This window comes from Diceros bicornis, chromosome 34, assembly GCF_020826845.1.
Source record: "Diceros bicornis minor isolate mBicDic1 chromosome 34, mDicBic1.mat.cur, whole genome shotgun sequence".
NCBI lineage: Eukaryota > Metazoa > Chordata > Mammalia > Perissodactyla > Rhinocerotidae > Diceros > Diceros bicornis.
Window position 1 is genome coordinate 9,150,878 of NC_080773.1, and position 24,012 is coordinate 9,174,889.

Genomic DNA, 24,012 nt, shown 5'->3' on the forward strand with positions numbered 1-24,012 from the left:
CCACATGCTCACTCTTTTGTGGGGCGATGGGCACCCTATCACCCCTGTTAATCCCGACCAACTCCTGGAAGCTAGTCACAGGTCCCCTCCCCACACCCTCACCTGAAAAGTGAACCCTCCCCTGTCCTCTCCCCCCAACCTCTGGCTGCTCCTTTTCCCTGTCGCCTTTCTTGCCTCCTCCCCCTTTTACTGAGTCTCTCTGGCTGGCCCCCAGGCTTCTCCTTCCTCTTCGCCACAGCCCCCCTCCGCCACCCCTGCTTCAGTTCTGTCTCTGCAACGATGCCCACGTGTCTCCAGCCTCCCCCGCAGGTCTGAGGGGACCCATGCTGGCCTCTACATCACCCTCCAAACCTGCTTCATCCGCTGTCCCATCAGTTTCCTTCTCCCTGGGAAACGTGGTGAGCCCTTGGGAAGTTTATAAGCCCTCAACTTGAGCTACCCTGGACTCCTTCACTCTTTCCTTAGTGCTTACCCGCCACCTCCCCACTGCCCGTGCCCCGACCCCCCAAAATAAAAACAGCCCACTGGTCACCACTATGTCTCTACTCTGCTTCTACCCATCACTCTTCTCCTACCCGTCAGCCCTGCCCTGGTCCAGGCCTGACCTTCTGGCCTCAGTCTCCCCATCTATACAACAGCAATGGAGATCTTCCTAAAGCCAAATCGGACCCTGTCCTTCCTCTGCCTACAACTCTCCACGGTTCCGCACTGCCCCAGGTCCTTTTCCCAGCCCAGCCTTTACAGCCTTCTGTGATCTGGCCCCTGCTGACTTCTGCAGTCTCACAAGCCCCCTCAAACTTGTTCCAACCAGTTCTTATGTTTCCTTGGAAAGGCCAGGCCCGCTCTTTGACCTCAGGGCCTTTACGCCGGCCTTGATACCTGCTTCTCTCTTCTTTGCCCCATTAACTCATCCTCGAGGTCTCAACTCACACATCTTCTCTTCCGGGGAGCCCATCCCGCACTCCAGGCTGGGTCAAGTGGCTCCTCTGGGTCCCCTCAGCCCCTTGTATTCCCATCACAGCCCCTGATCATTGTGGTCTAGCTCATCATCCTACCACTCCGACCAGGCTTCACTCATCACAGCCCTGATCCCTCTGGCCTGCGCTGCCCCCACCTCAGCCCCAACCACTCTGGTCTCCCTGAGCCTCATAAAAGCTGGGACTGTTTCACAGACAGTTGGCCACCAGCAGGGGGCCTGGATCAGAGTCCCCGCTCAGCAAATAGTTGTTGAATAGTCATTTCTGCAACCTTCACTTGTCCCAGTACTTGTCAAGGCCTAGGTGGGGCACGGGATGCAGGTGTGGGAGAGTGATCCTATTATAGATGCACCCAGCTGGGCTGGAGGAATGTCCTGTCTACTCCCTTTACACATCAAAGTCAGGGTGACCAATCAATCACTCGCCACCCCTACTCTCCCCTAAGATACTTATGGACCCTGTCTTGACGAGGGACAATGGTGAGGTGGAGGAGGCTAGATGGTGGCTGTCCTGTCTGAAGATAAATGCTTTCTCTGAAAACACCAAAACTCACAGCAGAGCTGTTTGGTGCTGTCCTAGGTCCAGAGTTAAATAACATGATGGCCGGACCTTGACAATCTGGTGGAGGGAGGGACAGTTGCCCTATCCCATACCCTGAGGGAGCCCACTGGGAACACCAGGGCTGGGGAGCACTTTCCCACGTGGGCAGAATTTGTGTCAAGGTGGAGCTTAAGCCAGACATTCAAAGCCTGGCTTCTGACACATCACCATCTGGGAGGGGAAGGGCATGGGGCAGGGAGCTGGCCCCGCTAGACCAGGGGAAGGTTGGGGTGGAAGGTGCCAGCCAGCCCAACAGCCGACTTGGTCGGCTCTGCTCTGCTATTTGGCTGCAGCTGTCTCTGTACTCCACCCTGAGAACACTCAGGCAAGGATCTGATCTGAGGGCCACAGAACTGAATCAAAGCACTGAGGAGCTCAGAATCACAAGTCTGCCTCCAAGGGCAAAAGCAAGGGTCAAGTGGTTGGACTGTTCAGTGTGCAATGAGGAGCCCTAAATAGTTATAAGCAGGGACAGTGAACTAGTAAGACTGGGGTTTCAGATAGATCCCTTGGCTGCCATATGAAGGGTGGACCAGAGGGCGAGATTAAGGCCGGGAGCCTCGGAGGTGACCAGCCAGACAAGGGCCATGTGGGAAACGGCCGTGTGAGGAGAAGCTCCCAAGAACCGTCTCTTGGATTCCAGCTCCCCTCTATCACCTGGTCCCTGAGGGCCCTGGTCTCCGCCACTGCTCAAAGCCCATCTACTCCAAGCCCTCAGTCTACCCTGGAAAATAAGGTGCTGAAGACCTGCTCCAGGAACGCAGGAGAAATCAGTGCTGCCTAGTTTCCCAGCTTGTCTGCCTGGCTCCAAAGCCACAATGACGGCCTCTGGGACCCAGGGGAGCATGGTATTGGTAGATAGTTCCAGAGAGAGATGGAAGTTGAAACAACTTTCCAAATACTGTTTACTTCACTGAAACCTGAAAACAGGGGAAAGGTATGTGAACGTCTGAGACACCAAGCCTAGGAGTGCACGTTGACAACAGCGACATACATGGCCAGGGTGCTGAGGGCCAGCAGCCCTGTCACCACTGCTCGGGCCAGCAGTGCTGTCCAGCTGCCCAGGGAACAGAGGTGGACGAAGGTCCTGTGGGGAAACATCACAATGAGGGAAGGAGAATAGATAACCCACCCCCTTGTGGACCCGGCCTCCAACCCCACCCAGCTCACTCCATGACAAAGGCCTTGTAGACGCTAAGGAACATCAGCAGGAGGACTGCCGGCCGGAAAGTGTGGTACAGGTCATAGCGTGTTATCATCCAGACCTGGGCAGATGCCACGATGTAATGGACCTGGAGGGAGGCAGGAAGTCAGGGGAGGAGTACGGCCACCAGCAAAAAGGCGTGTGTGGGAGAGCAGGATTGCGTACCAGACTGATGTTGGAGTCAATGCTCATCTGGATGTATTTCCAGTCAAACTCAATACCCCGGGCTCCGACCCAGAGGGGGATGCAGCTGAGAAAGGCAAAGGGAGGGATTCTCCAGCACCCAGACACCCCCAGCACCCAGAATCTGAGCCCCTGCCCTCCAGCACCCCCTGGAACCCAGGTGTCCTTTCTCAGGAATCTGGGATCCAGGCTGCTGCACACACCGGGACATAATGAGCTCGGCGGTGGCCCAGCCCAGAGCAGCAACCATGATCTTGTACTCCCCCTTGCCGGCATTCCGGGACATGACAAGGTTTAGGCCTATCAGGTCTGCCACATCCACGCTGGCCTTCATGAACTCCTGTGGGTCAGGTTGAGGCTTGAGTAAGCACAGGTGCTAGGGGGCCCCACTCTGCACTCCCTCCCCCTCCCTTGCCCCACTCACCCCAATGAAGTCATAGATGCCGCCTTCCCAGGTGGGAAAGAAAGTGGCCAGGAACAGCATCTGACAAGAGAAAACAGAAAGGCCACCTCAAAGTGAGGGGGATCAAGCACGTGGGTTTTGCGGGAAGTTAGTGTGTATGTGTGAAGAACAGGGCATCGGGTTCTGAGGGCCCACGTGGAGAGGAACCACCAAATGGGGGCAAGATTACAGGACCAGGAGAGATAGAGGTTAGGGCCCTGGAAATCTGGTTCTGTGGTGATCACCGGGGGCAGGGGTCAGGCCTGGAGATGCCAGGGCTGCCTACCTGGGCAGTAATAGCAGCACCGCGGAGATTGTGGGGCTTAATCAGCGGCTCTTAACGTACCAAGTACCCTCTTATCCATACAACGGGGTTTTCCCAGTTTTACTAAAAGAGCTATACAACGGTACCTGGAGATCTCGCTTCAGGTCCCACCCCCTGCAAAGTCCGCCTTCCGTGGGTTTCTGGGGCGTCCCCCCCGGGGGCGGGGGCGGAGCCTGGGTCCCGCGAGCCCGGGGCGGGGGTCCGCGCGCCCTCACCTTGCACAGCTGCACGAAGAGGTAGGTGACCCCGGCCTGGACGCACTTCCAGAAGGCGTTGTACTCGGACCTGCAGGAGCGGGCGGTGAGGGCTAGCCCGGCCCGCGCCCCCCCGCCCCGCGGCCGCCCCGCACTCACAGGCCGCTGCACTTGTAGGTGATGAAGTAGGGGAAGTAGGCCAGGGCGAAGCAGTTCCCGAAGTGGAACAGGGTCATGGCGCCGGCCGCCCGGCCGGCCGAAGCGCGCTCTGTTCGGCAGGCCCGGCGCCCCCTCCGCCGCGGCCCGCGCGGCCTGCTGGGAGCGAGGCGGCCGGCGCCGGCGCGGTGACGTCACGCGGGGCGCGACGGCGGCGCCGCACCGCGGTGGGAGCCCGCGCGGCGCGTCCGCCCGCGGGGCCCGGCTCGGAGTCTGGCGCCCCGGCCGGTGGCGGCGGGTCGCCCGGGAAGTGTGGGGCGGGCCGGAGCCCGAGGCTACCCTGCCGGGAGCGGCGCAGAGACATGGGGCGCAGGCGTGAGCACTCCGGGTTTTTATTGCACTGCTGCCCCAGAGGCGAGGCCCCTCGCGCGGGCGCCCTCCTCCCCGGGAGCCGCGCGCGGGGACGGGGGATACAGGTTCTGGCCCGGGAGCGGAGGAGGGGCCGTCCTGCTTCACTTGTCTCGGCTGAACATGTAGCGGAGGAGGTCCACCACGCGGTGACTGTAGCCGTATTCGTTGTCGTACCTGGGGAGGGAGGCAGGGGTCAGAGGGATGCTCCCGGCCACCCCAGCCTCCCGCGTTCTCTGACCCCTTCCTCCGTACCAGGAGATGAGCTTCACGAAGTTGTCGTTGAGCGCGATGCTGGCGTTAGCGTCGAAGATGGACGAGTGGCTATCGCCGACAAAGTCCGTGGAGACGACCTGGGCGTCAGAAGGTCAAAGATAAGTGTGGGTCGCGGAGCAGAGACCTCTAGGAGCGCAGGCTCTGACCCTGAGGCCCACTGTCCATCCGTCGTCTGTTATATCTGATGGAGCCCTGCAGCGTCCGGGTTCTGGGGACGGGGTGTGAGGAAGGCGCACGGGGACTTTGCCTGGGGGGTGCTGGCCAAAGGACACAGGCAAACACCTGATGCTGCCCCAGTAAACAGCACTTCCTGGGAATAAGGCAGGCGCTTGGAGTGGGCCAGCACGCAGCCCTCTCTGAGGGAGGCCGGTAGGCTGGGTCTGCGTGACTCGGAGGATCTGGCCGACTCAGCCCTCGGCAGTGCCTGAGGTGGAAGGGGCTGCGGCACAGAGGCCCTGAGGGTTTGGCCCTAGTGTGGTGGAAGGCCAGCGGGGCAGTGGGGGTGATGTGATCTGATCTCATTAAAACAAGTAATCCTGGCGGCTGTGTGAAGGTGGGCCTGCAGGAGATAAAGCAGGGAGACAGCACCAAAGGGGGACATACAGAGATGGCACTACTGGGGGCAAAGAGACAGTGACATCCATTCCTTACAGGGAAGGCACCTGGCCATAGCCTGCCCCGAACAAGTGGTGAAAAACGGGAGCTGTTGTTGTGTTCACTAAGCATGTATTGAGCACCTGCTGTGTGCCAGGCCCTGGGAAGACCGCTGGAGCCATGGAAGTGAAAAGATAGCCCCCAAATCCCTGCTCTCTTGGAGAGCACATGCTAGCAGGGCCCACAGTGACTGTGAAATGAAATTTCAGGTGAGGAAAGGGCCACAAAAAGAACTTCTTGCTGAGAAGGGAGGTTGAAGTAGAGATTTGGAGGAGGGGAGGGCAGATTGTGTGGCCACCAGGGGGCAGAGCTTTCCAGACCACAGGAGCAGCAAGTGCAAAGAGCCTGAGGCAGGGAGATCTGACCTTCCCAGTCCTGCAGTTCCTATCTTGGTCCATCATGAGCAGCTTCTTAGCAAGTGGAAAATCACGCTCCCTCCCCAGAGGGCACCTCCCAGGGTCCCCTCTTCTCAGCCCCTACCTCATCCTCGGTGTAGGCAAGGATGCCAGCCAGGGGCCCCTTGGCTGCTGCTTTTATGGCCTCCTTGATGGCTGAGTATGGGGTAGGCTGGACCAGGCGGCAGGTCAGGTCCACAACAGACACGTCTGGGGTTGGTACCCGGAATGCCATTCCCGTCAGCTTCCTGGAGTATCCCACATCAGGGGTGGGAATCAGAACCCAGAGACTTCTCCATCCATCCCCCCTGCCTCTGCTTTCCCCTCAATAGACACCTCAAGGATTGGGGGCCAGTCTGGTCCTGCTGAGGTGCATCCCCCACCCTGGTTGCAGCTTCGTGCTCTCATACCCTTTGAGGTCTGGGATGACTTTGCCCACAGCCTTGGCAGCCCCTGTGGAGGCTGGGATGATGTTCTGGTGGGCGCCCCGTCCGTCTCGCCAGGCCTTCTTTGATGGCCCGTCCACCGTCTTCTGGGTGGCAGTGTAGGAATGGACTGTGGTCTTGGGAAAGAAGAGGGCCAAGGTGAGGCTTGCCTGCTCCTAAGCTCCCATATGTCTTTTTCCCAGGCCCAGGGTGGTGGCCCAGGTGTGGAGGCTGGTGGGGCCACCACCACAGACCATAGGAGGGGCACGTGCAGGCTGGGGTCCAGCCTTGTCTGCGAGTTGCACACTGTTTTAAAAGGCTTCACCACTGGTGGGCCTCTCCTCCTGAAACCAGTCTCCCTGTTAAGTCCACACACTAAGCAAGTCCTGGGAAGAAGACGTAGTTTCCCTGCCATCCCTCCTGCCCCCACCCCTGTCCCCAGCTCACCATCAGCCCTTCCACGATCCCAAATCGCTCATGGATGACCTTGGCGAGGGGGGCCAGGCAGTTGGTGGTGCAGGATGCATTGCTGAAACGGCCCGGGTGTGCAGGGGCTCTGTGAGGTGAGGCGCAGAGCCAGCCCTCCACCCTCGCCTGTCTCTCGGGGTAAGCACACAGGCCTGGCTTTGTGAGAAGTCAGGATGGGGATGAGGAGGATCATTGGGGATGCCTTCAGACTGAAGGAGGCACCAGAGGTGCAGCTGGGGAAGCTCCCCAGGCACGTTCTCCAGAAGTTGTGCATTTCTGACAGTTTTAGGGTCACGTTAACATGGTGGCTAAGGCTTGGGGAAGGAGAAACAGATTGACGTGCAGGAAGCACTAGGAGTTGAGAGGGAGTGGGCGTGGGGAGGGTGAGTCCGATCCCTCCCCACCACAGGCTGGCACGTGCTCCAGGCACCAACCACACACTTCAGGGTGTTGCTGCCCGTTACCTGACAATTTTCATAGAGCCAGGGTTGTAGTCCTTTTCGTTCACCCCTATGACGAACATGGGTGCATCCGGTGAGGGCGCGCAGATGACCACACGTTGGGCGCCTGCCTCAATGTGGCTCTAGCAGAGGAGCACAGGTGTCATGAGGTGCTTCGAGTGCCACACCCTCACCCCAGTCAGCCCTGGGCACCTCTCCCCCACTTACCGAAGTTTCCTGTAAGGACAGGTACACGCCTGTGGACTCCACCACAAAGGGGCTCCCGACGGACCTCCAGGGGATGTCTCTGGGCTCCTTGCTGGGGAGGGTGGCAGTGCCATGAGTCACTCTCCCCCATGGGGCCTCACCCTCTCCGTCCACGGCCTTCAGCGTTCCAAAGGCTGACCAGACACCTTCTCTCCTGGCCTGCAGCCGTCTGTCCCCCCACCCCTCACACACGGGGCTGCCCCAGATGGATTCCACCCTGCTGGTCTTGCCTCAGCACTGACGCCCCTTGCAGGCCACTTTTCTTGACTGCATCACCCCTGCTATGCCTGGGTACAAGCTGCCACCTCCCCAGTAGGCCTCAACCTCCCCAGGGGGACCATCCCTGACTCCTCCCAGCCAGGTCAGGCCCTTTGTACATGTGCTTCCTAGAATGTGACCTGGGGAGGGCAAGGCCTGCCCCACTGCCTCTGGTCTCCAGCCCTGGCACCCTCATCACGGCCCTCCTCGCCCCTCTTGTCTTTACCACTCAGCTCCCGCAACAGGGAGCCTGCTGCCAGAGGCCGGGCAGGTCCCTGAGGATAGACGCTGCCTCTAGAGAGCAGCTCCCGGGGGAGGACTGAGGCCTGGGGCAGCCCTGGGCCCAGCAGGGGCTAGTGGTGTATGTTGGGAAGGTAAAGGAAATTTTCTGTTTCCTTTTTATAAGTTTACATTTTTTTCTGATATTTTGCCAAATGTTTATATTTGAAACATATTAAACATCTAGCATTGCTGTTTTCTACCTGGCTTCAGCAAACAAGCAGTAAATGAATAAACAATGTTCTAGTCTTTTCCCTCACAGGGTTTATCACAGCTGCAGTATTTGCTTCTGTGATCATTTGTTAGCATGTCTTATCTTCTGGACTACACCACAGCAGCAGGGCTGGCCATCGAGCCTTCCCCCCGCAGAAGGGTTTGGTCAGTGTTTGTGGGGTTTTGTGTTATTAGCCATTCTACACAGTTTACTGACTGCCTGCCAGGCGCCCCTGTCTCGTTGCGTTCCCTGTCCTGAACCCAGGTAACCCTCACGGCCTGAGGGTAAGGACTGTTACTACTGGCATTTTTCAGAGGAGCCAGCTGGCATCGCAGGCCGGCTGGCCTAGGATCTGCACTCTTAGCTGTGCTGCCTGAACGAAGGAATGAATGAATGAGCGGCTGCCACTCTTCCCCCTGGGCCACAACACATCCTTCTCTTTGCCTGGTCATCTGCTCTGTCAGGGAACACTTTTCATCATCTGGCCCAACTAGCTCTTCTCTGATGCCCCCATTTCCTGCCTTCCCAGCAGGGGGTGTGCACTTCTACAAATTCCTCCAATAGCAATTGCTGAGCTGGCATGGGGCAAAGAGTTGGCGCCCCAGGAGACCCCAGCCCCTTCTCTATGCTGTGGGCTCTGCCCTCCTGCCCAGAGGGCTGTTTTGAGGTTTCCATTCACTCCTTCAAGGAAGCCCTGAGTCTACTCAGCCAGGGCCTTCGCCTGTGCCTCTGGGTGCCAAAGCAATGATGGTGACGCAAACCAACAGGGCCCTCCCTGCAAGGAGGCTGCGGCCTTGCGGGAAATGCCCTTCCCAGTGCTCCCCACTATGGCTGTGGTGGACATGACCATCGTCCCCATCAGATGACCTAGGAAACTGAGGCTCGGGGAAGTCCCATCCCTTGCCCAGGGTCCCCCAACTCGGAAGGGTGGAACAGGGTAAGGTCATGCAAGCAGCGCGGCTCGTGCGGAGCCCTGGAGAACACCCACGGTGCAGTGATGGAGAGCGGACGGAGAGGGTAACCAGAGAAGGCAGCACCTGAGGGGGCACACATGGAGGGACAGCTGTGGGGATGGGGAAGGGGTGGGGGGATGCCCCAAGGGGCAGGAATGCCGGTGCCCAGGCCGAGGAAGGAAAGGACAGGGCACGTCTGAGTGGTGACGGCTCTGCTGGGATTGGTTGTGGCGTCGTGATTCTAAACGGGTCAAGGAGCTTCTCCCATTGCCCAGACTCTCCAGTCCCCGCCTCCACCCAGCCCTGACAACCTCCCTACAGCCTTCCCTGCTCTCATTATCTCTCGCCCCACCACCAACAAAAGAGAGGAGAGGGGCTGAGAGGAGCCACTGGGAGGAGCGCTGGGAAGGCTTGTGAGCACGCACGTGCAAGTCCGAGGCTGCCCCGGGTCTGGCAGTGGCCAATTATATTAGATAAAGTAGGTCTGCTGTTTTCCGTTTTATAAATTTTTTTTGATGTCTTGAAAATGTTTGTATTTGAAGCATATTAAACATCTAATGTTACTGCTTTGGACTTACAGATTCTAAACATCCTTAAATGAAGGAGGATTATTACTGAGAACCATGTGAAGTGGGTACTAAGGAGTCAGCATTGCCGAGTGTCAGAGGTGCTGGCTCAGGGTCCCAAGAGGTGGATGCCAGTGTGGCTGAGGTGACATGGGAAGGCCGGGAGGTGGGGCACATAGTGGTTGGGGGCCCCATCAGGAGCTGGGGTTTTATTCGTGGAGTGAAGGGAAGCCATTGGAGGATTTAAGTAGGAGTAGCCAGGTCCAGTTGATGTTTGAAAAAGGCCTCTGGCTGCTGCCTAGGAACCGAGTGGAAGTGCTTGGCTAGATGGCGATGCCATTTCCTGGGAAGGGAGATGAATAGGTTTGGGGGTTGGAGGAGAATCAGGAGTTGAGTTTTAGACAAGTTGAGCTGGTATGCCTGTGAGAAAGCATGCAAATATGTGTTAAATAAAAAGTATTCTTGAGTACAGTGAAGCATCTGTCTAGATTAGTGCTTCTTAACCATTTTAGGGGTCAGGGACTTCTCTGAGACCCTCTCTCCAAACCGGTACCCAGTGGCATGCACATACACAATTTGGGGGGTTGTGAGCCCCATGTGAGGCTGGAATCCCACTTCAGTCATCTCTACATCCGCTGCATTAATATGTTGCAGGTGTGCATCAGAGCTGCCCTTACCACTGGAAGACACGGATCTCGCGGTTATCCACGACCAGCTGTCCGTTCTTGTACTCCACACTCCCCTTGTATCGGCCGTGGGTGGAGTCATACTTAAACATGTACACCTGCGGGAGACAGCGGGCTCCTAGTCTTGGGGTGGTAGGGGTGGGGGAGCGAGCATCCTTAGGGAGTTCCCACCTTGGTCAAGGTTCCACTTTGCAGCTGGGAGCCTTCCATGCAGCTCCCCTGAACCCCTCCCCACTCCAGCCCTGCCCCTCCCGATCCTCCCCCCTGCCTGCTGCTCACCATGTATTCTGGGTCAATGAACGGATCATTCACTGCCACCACCTTAACGCCCTTCTCCATGCAGGCACGAAGCACCAGGCGACCGATGCGTCCAAATCTGGTGAGGACAAGGGTTGTGGGGGTGTCCTCAGAGTCGTTGGCCAGCAGACAGAGGAGGGGACCCAGAGGGGGTAACAGAGGAGGCCCACTCAAGGGGACTGGGTGGGACTCAGTCTGGGGAAGAGGGCAGCCAGCCCTGTGGGGGCCGCTAGCATCTGTTGCCCAGGTGGCCTCTCCAGCCTCGTCTCTGCTTTCTCTGTTTCCTCTGCCCGTCCATCGCCTACCCCTAGTCCTAACCTTGGGGCTGGACGGATCTTGTAGAACTGCGGGTCAGATTATGTCTCTTGGCCTGAAAACCTCCATGACTATCAGTAAAACCAGATCCAGACGTCTTAGCGTGGCCTGCAGGCCCTCGGGGCTTTCCACCGCCCTCCCTCCTCTTCTCCCTGGCCTGCCCCACACCAGCCACACTGACTTCTTGCTGTGACTCAGTCGTCGCTCCAGTGTCACCTCCCAGAGGCCCCCCCGGACCCCCTGGTGAACACTGCCCTCTCAGTCTTACTCTGCCCCTGAGTTCCATACTGCTCACAACACAGCACTGAACCGTTGTGTTCCTTATTTGATTGTCTTCCTGCCAGAAGGTGAGCTCTCTGAGGGGGGAGCCCTGTCCGCCTTATCCCTGTGCTTCTCCAGGGTGGGCAGAATGAAAGCACTGAAGGGGAGGAATGTGGAGAGGCCCCAGTGAGTAACTGAGGAGAGGCTGGGCCCCAAGGCTTCAGGAACGGCTCAGAGGCCAGGGCCGACTCACCCACTGATGCCTACGGTCAGCTCCTGAAGCACAGAAACCTTCTTGGATGGAGGAGGCGGGGCTTCCTCCTTGACTGGCTTGGGCTCCTGTTTGGGCTCGGGTTTGGGCTCCGGTGCTGCCTCAACCTTGGGCTCGGGTGGGGGCGGTGCTCTGGTCACTGTGGGGGGGAGGGGGGGCCAATGAGCTGCACCATCACAGTGAGAGAGAAGGGACCATCTTTGCCACCCAGGACCAGTTGCTGGCTCCTGGCCCCTAGTGGCCAACCATCCAGCCTGGTGTTTCCCAAACCTAGTGATGCACAGGATGAGCAGGACCAGGGCGCCTGCCTGGAGATTCTAACTCAGTGGGCATGTATTGTTAACAGTTGCTTGGGGTGATATTCTCTGTGCCTCAGTGTTCTCCTCTAAAGTGGAGATAATAATAGTACTTCTCTCGGAGGCTCACTGAGGATTAAGTGAGGTAATACATGTGGTGCTTACGAGACAGTCTAGGGAACACTCCACATACATTAGTGTTTCAAAGAGCATTTCTCAAACTTGTCGGATAACTGATTAGCTCAGTGGTCCCCAAACTGTTCTGAGGATCACAATCGCCGGGAGGACTCTTCTGGGGGAAACCTGACTCAGTAGGTCTGCACTGAGGCCCAGGAATCCTGTGTCCTACAAGCACTCCAGGGGATTCCTAGCCTCAGAGAAGTCTAGAAAGCACAGGTCTATCATAACATGAAACAAATGGAATCCCGTATCAGCTCCCGCCTCTCCACATGCACACTTCTACTCCCGCACTGCATTTAAAACCACCTGTGCTTGGAGGTGTCTGCCTGAGCTACAGATGAGGGCTTGAGGAGAGGAGGGGGCCGTGGTGGAGACCGCAGGCAGGGGGCCTGGCTGGCAGAGGGTTTCAAGCTGGGGATCAGGCCTGGATGTCAGCTGCCTGCCAGCTGTGTGGTCTTGAGCAAGTTGAGAAACCACTCTGGCCTGTTTCCTGGTGTCACATCTGACCCTCCACCGGGGGGCTACTGTGAGGACTCAGTGAGATCTCAAGGCCCAGTAGCTGCTGATTTTAATAGCGGGGAGGACATCTGATACTGAGAGGAGTCATGAGGAAAGGGAGAGGAAGGGGTTGGAGGGAGGCTGGAGGATGAAGGTGGGAGCTGTGTTTGGCACTAGAATCAAAAGCACCTGGGAGGCGGGGTAGGAGCCGTGCCAGCTGCCCTGTCTGTCTCCCTGACGTCTTGGGCTGCCACAGACAGACCTTGTGGCCTGAGGCTGGGTTGTGGGTGTTTCCACTACCAGTACAAGTCCATAAAGGTATTAGTTTATTGGTGGCAGTGACCCTGTGGTTATTGGTGACCCGGAGGATATTTGCGTTCCTGGGGTTCTGTTTCTATCATTACGAAAGGCAGAGATTTGTCCGTCTGGGTGAAGAGTGGGCATCTGAGCCCACTCGGCGACCTTTCAAAAGAAAACTCAGGTGGTCCTCCTCTCCCAACTTCCCCCAGGCTTCCCCTGGTCTCCCCTCTCCACCAGGGCTGGGGTACACGGGCTGAAGGAAGGCTACTGTGCTGGCAAGGAAGAGCCCGGAGGAGCTTCAGTGATGAGGCGTCACCTGCTAGGTGAAGCAAGGGCACAGGCGCGCTCTCCCCCAATTACAGTAACGCTCCCATCTCCCGCGGGTGCCGCCGCGGGTTAGGAGCGGTGCGGAGCTCCTCACGTGCACCAAGCTCACTGAGTCCTGGGAGGCATGCGCCATAAATGCACTTCACAGAGGGGACACCAGGCCTGGTCACGGAGCGAGTGATGAGCAGGGAGGGGCCTCAGGGCCCGCCGCCGTTATCTGTGTGCCACTGCTGCGTGTTTCAGGGTTTCCGGGACCCTGGAGCCCAGACTAAGCCACGCCCCAGGCCACGCCCCCCACACCGCGGGGCGGAGGTTTCTGGGCCGCCCCGCCCGAGGTCAGCGAGGAGGCCGCGAGCGAATGGGGTTGCCCTCCCGGAAGACCAGGGTTCGTCTGGCTGGAGTGTGTGCACCTCTGGCTGGGTGAGGCAGGGCTGCCCAATGGCCCGACTCCACTATTCCCGTGCTGGGGAAGTGGTTTGCGCTCTCTTATCTCTGTTGGCCAGTCTGTAAAATGGGGACAGTTTAAGTACAGGGGCCTCAACAGGTGGTTGTGAGGCTTCAATGCGCTCACGCCTGTGAAGTGCTTGGCACGGCCCTATCCTCGCTTTGTGCAACAACACAGGGAGGACGAAGCTCGCCTACGCTCAAGCCACCCTTTCGCGCGGGTCGACAGGAGCGGCAATTTCACGTGAGACCTGGCTCGTCGCGGGTCTTCACTACCCAGCTGCTCCTCAGAGATGCCCCCTCGTAAACCCAGCTCCAGCCTCCATCCTGGCTCTACTCCTACCCTTCTACCGCGCGCTAGCAAAGCCCACCCTGAGGGCTGGGGTCCCCGTCCCTTCCACCGTCGCCGTAGAAACCACTTTGCCAGCAAACACGGGGGAGGAGAGGGGGGAGGAGGGAGGGAGGGAAGCGGCTCCGGGATGGAAGAGCCCCGGCGGCAAGGGGCGGCCCCACCCCGCGCCTCCTGCCCGCCTCCCTCCAGGACACTGGACGGTGCGCACACTCGCTGAAGGGGCTCGGACCCGGCGAGCGCCCTGTGCGGGGCTGGAGGTGCTCCCCGACCGCCCTTTCTTCCCCTCCCCAGGATCGCCCTGACGCCTCCCTCACCCGGGCATGGGCACGGTTGTCGCAGCAGCTGGACGACGGTGACATTGGTGAGGACGATGTCGCGTTTCGACATGGCCTCCTAAGGTTTCATAGCCTAGACGTCCCTGGACCCACCACGATGTTACTGTGATGTGATGCGGGGCGCCGGGGCTCCTGGGGCGGGAGCTCCTTGCTGTGACGTCACAGTGCCCAGTGACGTCACAGAGGCCCTATCCCAGTCGGGGCCTGTGACTTCCGCACCACCGTTCCAAGGCCACCCACTGAGGAATCCAATTTTTGCAATGGTCCTCAAAGCCCTTTCCTCTCCTTCTGTCTCTCTCCGCAACACCTCCAGACCCCCATTCCTTGACCCCACTCTGCGGAGTTACCCTAGCTGGTTCCTTTTGCCAGGAAAGCCCTGCCCAGGTCTTCCCCGGGCTGCCTCTTGGTTTCCCTCAGATGCCACCCTTTAAGAGAGGCCCTCCTCACTCCACATCAAAAGTTCTCTTCTTTCTCAGTCCCCATCTGCTGACATCCCACCCCCCTCAATCTACCCATCTTCCAGGAAGCCTTCTCTGACTTCCCATCCTGAGTTAGATGTTCCAATGTGCCAAACCACTCCAGGGTTACACTGTCTCTTCTCTGGAAAACTCATCTTGTTTATTCATTTGTTTTCTTACCAGTTGTCTCTGCCCACTGGCCTGTAAGCTCTGGGAAGGCAGAGTGCTTGTCACCTTCATCACTTTTATGTCCTAGTGACTAAAAGAATGTTTGGCACTTAGAAGGTGCTTGCTCAATAAATAATACCAGAATGAATAAATAAACATCACCTCCTCAGGTTTTTTCTGATCTCCAATCTCAAAGCAACTTCCACGTCATATCCTCTCGCAGCACCCCAGTTTCTTCCTTGTGGCCTTTCATATCGTTTGTTATGATCTAGTTATTGATGGATTTGTTCACCGTCTCCCCCGGGGGGCTCTAAGCCCCCAACAGGGCGTGCATTCTTGTCTGTTTTGCTCATCACTGGTCTTCCAGTACCTAGAACTGGGCCTGGCACAAAACAGGCTCTCAATAAACAGGGAAGAACAAACGCTGCGTCAGATGGCCCCCTTCCCCTAAAGCCCTGGGGGTGGGGGCTTGCTTGCACATCTGTGACTCACAGGCAGGCACCTTCACCTGCAGGGCCAGGTGACGCAGCTGTGACCAAGATTTAAGGGGTGTGGGGGTTTGGGCCAGGAAGGAGTCACCAGCCCAGAGAGAGGTGTGGAAGCCAGAAGGGGCAGAGTGACATAAATTCTTCCTTCCCCAAACCTCCATGGGACTCCGTTCACCAAGCACCTGTCACGGGACAGAGTGAGGATGGCCTGGGCAAAGTGAAAGTAAATTGGGTGCACAAATGGAGAGGTTTCAATAAGCCAAGACCAAAAAGCAAATATTAATAAAATGAAGGGGGACAAACTTAACATGTACCATCAAGGGAGGGAAGAGAGACCACACAAATAAAACCAGGGCTGAAAGGGGCTGATTTTGTATAACTTTACAATCATAGATGTGAAAAGCTAGATGCAATTAAAAATTTTCTTAGAAAATATAAAGGATCAAAACTGGTGCAAAAAGAAATGGCAAATCTGAATAGGCCAGAAACAAGAGAAGAAACAAAGACTGAAGATCTATCCTTGCAAAGGCTGATTCAGATCTAGACGACTGCAGGCGGGATCTGCTGAGCCTTGGGAATATGTGCCCGTCTCCAGGAACTGGTGTGGATCCTGGCAGGAGGTGGGTGGCCTGGCAGTGGCTCCTGGGGGAAGAAGCTCTGGGTGGGCACGTGCTCTGAGACCTGCAGATCAGCAGGCACACTGTACGTATGTCGCTGTGATGGCTCAGCTACTGAAACCTCCCCGCTCACTCTAGGGAAGCGGCACAGCGACCTTACCACAACCAGCAGAGGACCCCAAGGAAGGGACAGCAGCTCCAGACCAATCTCACTTATGGAGCCAGATGCCAAAGCCTTGAGTGAAACAGTGGCAGATGGGAATGGAGAGACCGAGGAGAGGGCCTGGGGTTGATGGAAGATGGTAGGTTGGGGCAGAAGAGAGAAGGGGAGTACATTTCAAAAGGAGAAGCCCCTCTTGTAATCTTGGGGCAGATTAGGATTCTGAACTCACCCCCCACCCTTCCCCACCCAGCAGTTGGGCATGGGAAACTCTCTCATTTAGGCACTGGACAAGGGCACGAAAGCCACGCCCAAGGTTGCCCAGGGATTGCTCTGTCCCTGGAGTGTGAAACCGGGAAACAGATTTGATGAGCTCAAGCTTGGAGAGGTGGCTCAATTAGTCACGCTCCAGAGGCAGAGCCTAGAGCAGGCAGAAGCTCGGGGTCTCTGGGCCCGGGTGGAGCCAAGTTTCCCGGATCTGGGGTGGAACGCTGGGTCCTGTAAGGGGAGTGGGCCTGTCACCCTTGTTTGCGCGAAGCCTGAAAACACGTGCAGATTCTCGCCACACCTGGGCACCCACACACATAACTCTGCCGCCCCCACTTGCTCACACCCTGCACATTCCTTCCTGCCTGGCCCTCCCACCAGCCATCCCACCTCCACTTCCTCTTTCCATCTCTCCCCTTGGCACCAAAACCCAATATCTTTCACCCCTGCACAACTGTACCCACCCACCAGCTCTCGTCCTTCTGGTCTCTGCCTCCCTCTGAACTAGCTCCAGGTCGGGATGCTGCGACAGACCTAGCAGCCACCACTTACCTTTCCTTCTGATGCCCCTCTTCACGCCCAGGCCAAACTCACAGCCACTTCCCCCTCCAACTCGTGCCACTATGTCAGCACGTGGGGCTTCAGGTTGGAACCTAGGAGGAGGAGGGCAGAAGGATGAGCTCCTGGCCCCCAGCCCTCCCGGCTGACAGTCTCCTGCTGCCCCTGGTCTTCGGCCCCTCCCTGTGGCTGCCTCAACCGGCTTTTCAGGAGACACTGCGTCCTGTTCCAGCTCGTGGCAATCAGCCCCCTGCCCTTGCCCAAGGGCTGGGAGGCAGGAGGCCAGGATTCTGTGACAAGAATGTGATCCTGGCTCCAAAATCTGCAGCCCTCCCCAAGGGACCCTGGGTTTCCCAGGGGACCCAGGTAGCCTTCCTTCCAGCACCCCTGGAGACTCAGGCTCAGGCCTGGCCTCTCCTCCCTTGGCTTTTTCTAATCCATCCTTTGTTCAATCTATAAATATGTACTGCCCCCCAGGCAATGTTAGAAGTTGGGGCTATAACAGTGACCAACACAGACGAAGACCCTGTCTTCTGTAAGTTTACAATCTGGTAGGTGAGACTGACAATAAAAAAGATGAATTTTGGATTGTGGTAAGTGCTATAAAAACAACAGGATGATATGACAGAGTATAACTAGGGGACGGCCAGGGAAGGTTTTTTGAGAAGGTGACATCTGAGCTAAGAACAGAATGAGGAGGAACCCGCCATGTGGAGATCTGAGTTCTGCATTCTAGGCAGAGAGAACAGCAAGTCAAAGGCCATGAGGCAGGAATGAGCTTGGTGTGTCTGAGGACCAAGGAGAAGACCTGTGTGGCTGGAGCAGAGTAAATTGCGGGGGGTGGGGGGTGGGTGTCGACAAGAATAATAAGAACAAGCTCTGATGACTGTGAGATGATCTCTCCCTCTTGACTGTACCTCCCCTCTTTCCAGACTCTCACTGCTGGGGAAGCTGGATGCTTAGACCCCCTGAGGAGAGTGAAGATGCTGAAGAACAAGGCCCAGGTGCCAGGGATGGGGGTGACTGAAGCTGGGATTGGGAGAGAGGAGGCCTGGATAGTGAGTGAGGAATGAAAAGAGCAGGTGGATGGAAGGGCAGACATCTGGGCTCTGGGGTGGAGGGCCCAAGCTGGGCCAGGAGCAGAGATGCCCTGTGAGTCTTCTCCATTCATGACTCACCCTCTCTTCCTCCTTCTCTTCATTGCTCAACCCCAAATCTCCCTGGGAAATACCTCCTTGACTAGGGACCAAGTCAGTGCCTCAAAGGAGTAGTTGAGTCATGAGGGGTGGAGAAGAGGGAGGGAGGCAGAGGATAAATAGCAGCTTTGCTTCCCTGGCTCCTCTCTGCATCCTCCCTGCCCTCCCAACAATATGCATCTTGCCAGTTTGGTCAGCTCCTGCTCCCTTCTACTGCTGTTGGGGGCCTTGCCTGGATGGGCAGCCAACGATGACCCCATTGAGAAGGTCATCGAAGGGTTCAACCGAGGGCTGAGCAATGCAGAGAGAGAGGTGGGCAAGGCCCTGGAAGGCATCAATAATGGAATCACTCAAGCCGGAAGGGAAGTGGAGAAAGTTTTTAATGGACTTAGCAACATGGGCAGCCAGGCCGGCAAGGAGGTGGACAAGGGCATCCAGGGATTCAACAATGGCTTGGACAAGGTAGCCCATGGGATCAACAATGGCGTCGGACAAGCAGGAAAGGAAGCAGAGAAGTTTGTCCATGGGGTCAACCACGCTGCTGGACAGGTTGGGAAGGAGGCAGACAAAATGATTCAGGGGGTTCATCATGGGGTGAACCAGGCAGGAAGTGAGGCAGGGAGGTTTGGCCAGGGGGTCCACCATGGGGTCAATGAGGCCTGGAAGGAGGGAGAGAAGTTTGGTCAGGGGATCCATCATGGAGTTACCCAGGCCGGGAAGGAGGCAGAGAAGGTTGGTCAGGGGATCCATCATGGAGTTACCCAGGCCGGGAAGGAGGCAGAGAAGCTTGGCCAGGGGATCCATCATGGAGTTACCCAGGCCGGGAAAGAGGCAGAGAAGGTTGGTCAGGGGATCCATCATGGAGTTACCCAGGCCGGGAAGGAGGCAGAGAAGTTTGGTCAGGGGATCCATCACGGAGTTACCCAGGCCGGGAAGGAGGCAGAGAAGGTTGGTCAGGGGATCCATCATGGAGTTACCCAGGCCGGGAAGGAGGCAGAGAAGGTTGGTCAGGGGATCCATCATGGAGTTACCCAGGCCGGGAAGGAGGCAGAGAAGCTTGGTCAGGGGATCCATCATGGAGTTACCCAGGCCGGGAAGGAGGCAGAGAAGCTTGGTCAGCATGTTCATTATGCCGCAGGGCAGGCTGGGAAGGAGGGAGACAAAACAGCCCAAGGTGTCCATCCTGGGGTCAGCCAGGCTGGGAAGGAGGTGGAGCACTTTGGCCAGGGGGTCCACCATGGGGTTAATGAGGCCTGGAAGGAGGCAGAGAAATTTGGTCGGGGGGTCCACCATGCTGCTGGGCAGGCTGGGAAAGAGGGAGAAAAAGTGGTCCAAGGGCTCCATCATGGAGTTACCCAGGCTGGGAAGGAGGTGGAGAAGTTGGGCCAGGATGTTCACCATGCCGTTGAACAGGCCGGAAAGGAAGCAGACAAAGTGGTCCACAATGGGGTCAACCAGGCCGGGAAGGAGGCAGAGAAATTTGGCCAAGAGGTCCACCATGCTGCTGGCCAGGCTGGAAAGGAAGCGGAGAAGTTTGGCCAAGGGGTCCACAACGCTGCTGGCCAGGCTGGGAAGGAGGCAGACAAGTTGCAGCAGAATGTTCATAATGGGGTCAACCAAGCCGGCAAGGAAGCCAACCAGCTGCTGAATGTAGGTGAACAGCGGTGGGAGAGGGGGAAACAGGGCTAGGGGAGGGGGAGGTTAACCCCTTGGGATGTTTGGGGAGTCCACGTAGCCTTCATTTGGTGAAAGAAGCTTAGGCAGCTCTGTAACCATGTCCTCCTCCTTCCTCCATCTCCCTTACAAAGGAGCTGGTGGTCAGATGGTCAGACGGATGAAGCCGCCTTATCTGCAAAGCCCTCTATCAGACAGTGTGGACTGGATCCAGTCCCACCTTCAGGGAGCTGCCCTCCTAGTTAGGGAGGTCTACAGGGAGGAACACGAAGCCTCTCCTGGGGAACAGGAAACAGTTACTGAGCCAAGAGCTATTACAGTGCAATCAGCGTGCGTGTTGAGAAAACCAAGAGCATCAGAGTGAGCGTGAGGAATAGCTTTTGGAGATCAGCCCTATTCTGTTTAATTTTCATAATGAGCCTCTGAGGTAGTGAGGGTGAGGATGCTGACTCCCTGATTCTCAGATAAGGAAACAGAACTCAGCGAGGTTTAAGGGCTCTGCCAAGGTTGTGTGGCTAGCACATGGCTTTGGTGAATCGAAGGTCAGGGTTCTTTCTCTTCCTCCACACTGCCCCATCAGAGGAGGGCTCCTGGAGGATGTCTGATCCCCATTTATGGAGAGGGAATAGTTACTGGAGGCTGGGAGAGGCAAGCAGTGCCATGCACAGTAGAACAGGCACGAAGGGGCGGGGGAGTGGGGAGTGCGGGGTGGAGGCTTGGGGAATAGAAGCCTGCCTGCCTCCATTCCCCCCTGTCCAGTCTCCATCAGGAGTCTTGGGGATACCATCTTGAGGCCTGGCCCAGACCTCAAAGCCCATAGCCACATGGTGGTGGGTGGGGAGGAAGGGACTATGCAGACAGTGTGCACAGTAGGGGAAGGGCTCTGAGTCAGAGGGCAGGATTCACCAGGTAGGGGCCAGGAGAGGGCTGTTTGTTACAGGACTCAGGCTGGCAGCAGCAGAGTGGGGGTGGGGCACTGCTGAGTGTCTGGGGACAGGGTTCAGGACAGTTAGGGGTCAGGCTAGAGTGTGTGCAGAAGGGGTAGATCTGAGGTCAGAGCCAAGGTTACACTCTGGGCCTAGTATTTGTGTGGGTCCTCTGGGTTCCCTTCCAGTCAGGCCCCTTCACAGTGACTGAGCGCATTTCATGAACTGAAATCAAAGGGAATGGGGGGGAGACTGGTCAGGAGGGGCAGCCGTCCTTTTTGGCTTTTCTTCCCATCTCTCACAGAATTCCCACAGCAACCTGGGCTTGGGGTTTTCTCTCTGGTTGATGAGGGCGCCGGGGGTTAGCCTATGCCTCCTGCCCCAGCCCCAGTCACCCCAGAGGGCAGCAGGTCACTGGGGAAAAGGAACTTGGGAGACCCTCAAGGGCCGAGGGGTTGTAATGACGGTCTGGGCTTTGTCCACAGGGCAGTCAACACGGCGGTTCCACGGGCCAGCATGGAGGAGCCGCAACCACAACCTTAACGTCTGGAGTAGGTCTCCCGGGCACGGCGTGGACTGGGAGGTGTGGGGGAGTGGAGGCCCTCCTAGGGTGGTGGTGGGGCACATGCTGGGCACTGACCCTCTCATCCTTGAATTCCAGGCCTCGGTCAACAAGCCCTTCATCAACTTCCCAGCTCTGTGGAGGGTGAGTGCCCGCCTGGCATCCGTCTTGGGAGATATTGTTACACAGCCCACCCACCCCCCACCCCCACCATAGCCCATTCACAGGCAACTTCACTGAGGACAGACCTCAGCCTTTGCAGAGACAATCCGACCTGCTGCGCGGCTCTGGTCTTCCCTTTCTTCACCTGCTCTTTGCCCTTCGCATCCTGCTTTCGTCTTTCGGGTGCTTTCCATTCTCGCCGAGGCAAACATGAGCTGGAAGAAAAGACCTCCAGGGGTCCACGTGCATCTGGGCGCCAGTGGGGGAGGGCCTGCTGAAACATCCCCTCCATGTGCCCATCCTCTCTTCTCGTCCTCTTCCCTCCGGTTCTTACACCTAAACCCGCTGTGCCCCCGCTGCTGCCTGGCAGCACTGTGCTGGCTGGTGGGAACCGGTGGCTCTGCCCTTTCCCCGGCTGACAGGGTTCCCCCAGGATAAAGGCTCCTGTGGGATCCTGGTCCTCACCCTGGGCCCGAAGTCCAGTCCCAGCTCTTCTCTTTGCATTTAGTACATCAGCTGCCTGAGCCTGGGGCAGAAGGGTGAGGGTGGATCAGAGCCCTGTACCCAAAGGCACCCCATCATTTACTCTTGGGCTATCGGGATGGCAGGGGGCCCTCTGAGGCAAAGCAGACAAAACTTCTCCTGGTATCTCTGCCTGGGAGGGCTGGCTCCCTGTTTTTCCCAAATCTAGGTGCCACCTTCCTTAAGCTATTCCCTAGAATATGAGCAATTCCTGGGCCAGAGTAGCCAGTCTCCCTCTCCTTTCTCTCGGGGAGAGGTCTCGGTCCCCCGTGACCGTGTGCCTGCATTCACTCCCTCTCCCTTCTCTCTTCCAGAGCGTCACCGACATCATTCCCTGAACTGAGGCACTGGCCTTGCTGAGCAGACTGACGTTCCTGTTGTCCCATCAGCTGAGATGACCTGGAGGAGCTAGGGGTGGGGGCTGGACTTCTGGAGCCCCCTAAGGGGGCTCTACTGAGACTTGTGAATAAATATGACACACTGTACTCTCACCATGGGTTTCTGTGCTCCCTAGGGAGGGATCAGTGGGGGAGGCTGGTCTTTTCTCCTCTTGCTCCTCTGCTGAAGGAGCTGGGGGTCTGATGCACAGGATGGGGGGAGCTGGAGATTTCAGGCTGGTCAGATCTGAGAGGGCGGTTCCAGGGACAAGCCCTGCTTCCCTGGTGTGCAAAGTTCCTGCTCGGCACCAGGAGGAGCATCGGGCAGGGCCAGTCATGGGGGCAGAAGCACCAGGGAAGAGAATGGCAGGAACCTAGGTGGAGCCTGAGGGGACAGCATCCTCATTCGGGGACGTGGCCCAAAGGAATGACAATAGCGACCTGTGTTTACTGGGCAGTTTCAGCCTGCATGGCTCCCTCCTGGGCGCTTCCCCTGCATGACATCACTGAAGTCTCCCAGCCACCCAGGGAGGTAAGAGGTGCTGTTCTTGCTCCATCTGATAGAGAACCATGTGGAGGCTCTCGCGGGGTAAGAAATAAGACCAAGGTCACAATGGGGTCGGCTTGGTGGCACAGCAATTAAGTGTGCACCCTCTTCTTCGGTGGCCCGGGGTTTGCAGGTTCGGATCCCGTGCGCACACTGACGCACCGCTAGTCGAGCCATGCTGTGGCAGCGTCCCATATAAAGCAGAGGAAGATGGGCACGGATGTTAGCCCAGGGCCAATCTTCCTCAGCAAAAAACAAAAAACAACAACAACAAAAAAAAACAGAGGAGGATTGGCATCGAATGTTAGCTCAGGGCTGATCTTCCTCACTGAAAAAAAAAAGACCAAGGTCACAGTCAGTAAGCGGAGGGAGAAACAGCCTAAGAGCTATGAAGGATACTCGGAGACTTCTCCTGTTTGGCGTCAGTAGGGAGGCGAGGCACTGAATAAACAGAGAGGAGAGACACATGGGAGATCCCCGAATGGGGAGCAGGCCCACTGACGGCAGTGGGGAAGGCCCCTCTACAATGACAGGAATGGTGACACCAAAGGCCCAGGTCTCAGATGTGTGGATGACTCACAGCCCGGACGGACACCGAGAACCACTACTGTACACTGAGGACTTACTACGTCCCGGGGACCGTGGGAAGAACGGTTTATACTCCGTAACATGTAAGCCTCCCGCACCCTGAAGGCAGAAGTCCTCTTATGATCTCCTGTGTATGGATGGGGAAACTAGGCTCAGAGGGGCCAGGGCAAGTGCCCGGGTAACCCGTGAGAGAGCAGCAGGCCTGACTATGGCCAGAACCTGACCTCTCACGGTTGCCTATAAAGTCTCTAGAACACGTGGCCCCCCGGCCTGGTGCTGGGAGCCCCACATTCCACTCAGGACTGAGGACATGAGCAGCTTACTTCCCCTCCCAGGGCCACCATTCCCTCCTCTATAAAGGGGGCGGGGTGTCCGCAGGGGAGGACTGCAGCACGGCTTCCAGCTCCAAAATTCCATCAATCATGGGACCAAAAACTGCCCTTGGGGAATTCACAGGCCTCCTGGGGCAACAAGGCACATAAACAGAATACAGAAA

The 24,012-nt window shown here is 57.4% G+C and overlaps 3 protein-coding genes across 7 annotated transcripts; 1 reads left to right on the forward strand and 2 right to left on the reverse strand.

Annotated features, from left to right (window-relative positions):
• Positions 1 to 2,468: 2,468 nt before the first annotated feature.
• TMEM147 (transmembrane protein 147) lies at positions 2,469 to 4,213 on the reverse strand. Its single transcript, XM_058530914.1, has 7 exons — positions 4,085 to 4,213; positions 3,947 to 4,016; positions 3,389 to 3,448; positions 3,168 to 3,304; positions 2,947 to 3,031; positions 2,748 to 2,869; positions 2,469 to 2,664 (listed from the first exon to the last, which is right to left on the reverse strand). The coding sequence occupies exons 1-7, from the start codon at positions 4,159 to 4,161 to the stop codon at positions 2,541 to 2,543; spliced, it is 675 nt and encodes a 224-aa protein (XP_058386897.1). The 5' UTR covers positions 4,162 to 4,213; the 3' UTR covers positions 2,469 to 2,540.
• A 380-nt stretch (positions 4,214 to 4,593) lies between these two features.
• Positions 4,594 to 14,298, reverse strand: GAPDHS (glyceraldehyde-3-phosphate dehydrogenase, spermatogenic). The gene is made up of 11 exons (XM_058530952.1): positions 14,232 to 14,298; positions 11,497 to 11,653; positions 10,650 to 10,746; positions 10,362 to 10,468; positions 7,376 to 7,466; positions 7,172 to 7,290; positions 6,687 to 6,768; positions 6,225 to 6,376; positions 5,900 to 6,062; positions 4,745 to 4,842; positions 4,594 to 4,666 (listed from the first exon to the last, which is right to left on the reverse strand). The coding sequence occupies exons 1-11, from the start codon at positions 14,296 to 14,298 to the stop codon at positions 4,594 to 4,596; spliced, it is 1,206 nt and encodes a 401-aa protein (XP_058386935.1).
• SBSN (suprabasin) lies at positions 4,657 to 22,535 on the forward strand. 5 transcript variants are annotated; one of them, XM_058530871.1, is made up of 7 exons: positions 4,657 to 10,749; positions 14,203 to 15,980; positions 16,116 to 17,788; positions 17,895 to 19,808; positions 21,244 to 21,309; positions 21,420 to 21,464; positions 22,319 to 22,535. In XM_058530871.1, exons 4-7 carry the CDS (start codon positions 18,333 to 18,335, stop codon positions 22,340 to 22,342), a joined length of 1,611 nt encoding a protein of 536 aa, XP_058386854.1. In that variant the 5' UTR covers positions 4,657 to 10,749; positions 14,203 to 15,980; positions 16,116 to 17,788; positions 17,895 to 18,332; the 3' UTR covers positions 22,343 to 22,535. The 5 variants fall into 5 exon arrangements, 4 of the variants coding, with proteins under 4 accessions (XP_058386854.1, XP_058386855.1, XP_058386852.1 ...); XM_058530872.1 differs by having other exon boundaries at positions 4,657 to 10,462; positions 10,714 to 10,749; positions 14,203 to 17,788; XM_058530869.1 differs by having other exon boundaries at positions 4,657 to 9,829; positions 10,339 to 10,749; positions 14,203 to 17,788.
• The last annotated feature ends 1,477 nt before the right edge of the window (positions 22,536 to 24,012 follow it).

What these genes read in the sequence shown, in the direction of transcription:
- TMEM147 (XM_058530914.1), bottom strand. Translation starts at nt 4,161, where the DNA reads ATGACCCTGTTCCACTTCGGGAACTGCTTCGCCCTGGCCTACTTCCCC. An exon ending in GCATCTATGACTTCATTGGG is followed by an intron (nt 3,305 to 3,388) that starts GTGAGTGGGGCA and finishes CCTGACCCACAG; the next exon opens with GAGTTCATGAAGGCCAGCGT. An exon ending in TACAAGGCCTTTGTCATGGA is followed by an intron (nt 2,665 to 2,747) that starts GTGAGCTGGGTG and finishes GTTTCCCCACAG; the next exon opens with GACCTTCGTCCACCTCTGTT.
- GAPDHS (XM_058530952.1), bottom strand. Translation starts at nt 14,298, where the DNA reads ATGTCGAAACGCGACATCGTCCTCACCAATGTCACCGTCGTCCAGCTG. An exon ending in GCTGCGACAACCGTGCCCAT is followed by an intron (nt 11,654 to 14,231) that starts GCCCGGGTGAGG and finishes TCCCCCCCACAG; the next exon opens with TGACCAGAGCACCGCCCCCA. An exon ending in TTGCCTACACCGAGGATGAG is followed by an intron (nt 4,843 to 5,899) that starts GTAGGGGCTGAG and finishes TCTGACGCCCAG; the next exon opens with GTCGTCTCCACGGACTTTGT.
- SBSN (XM_058530871.1), top strand. Translation starts at nt 18,333, where the DNA reads ATGCATCTTGCCAGTTTGGTCAGCTCCTGCTCCCTTCTACTGCTGTTG. An exon ending in CCACAACCTTAACGTCTGGA is followed by an intron (nt 21,310 to 21,419) that starts GTAGGTCTCCCG and finishes CTTGAATTCCAG; the next exon opens with GCCTCGGTCAACAAGCCCTT. An exon ending in ACTTCCCAGCTCTGTGGAGG is followed by an intron (nt 21,465 to 22,318) that starts GTGAGTGCCCGC and finishes TCTCTCTTCCAG; the next exon opens with AGCGTCACCGACATCATTCC.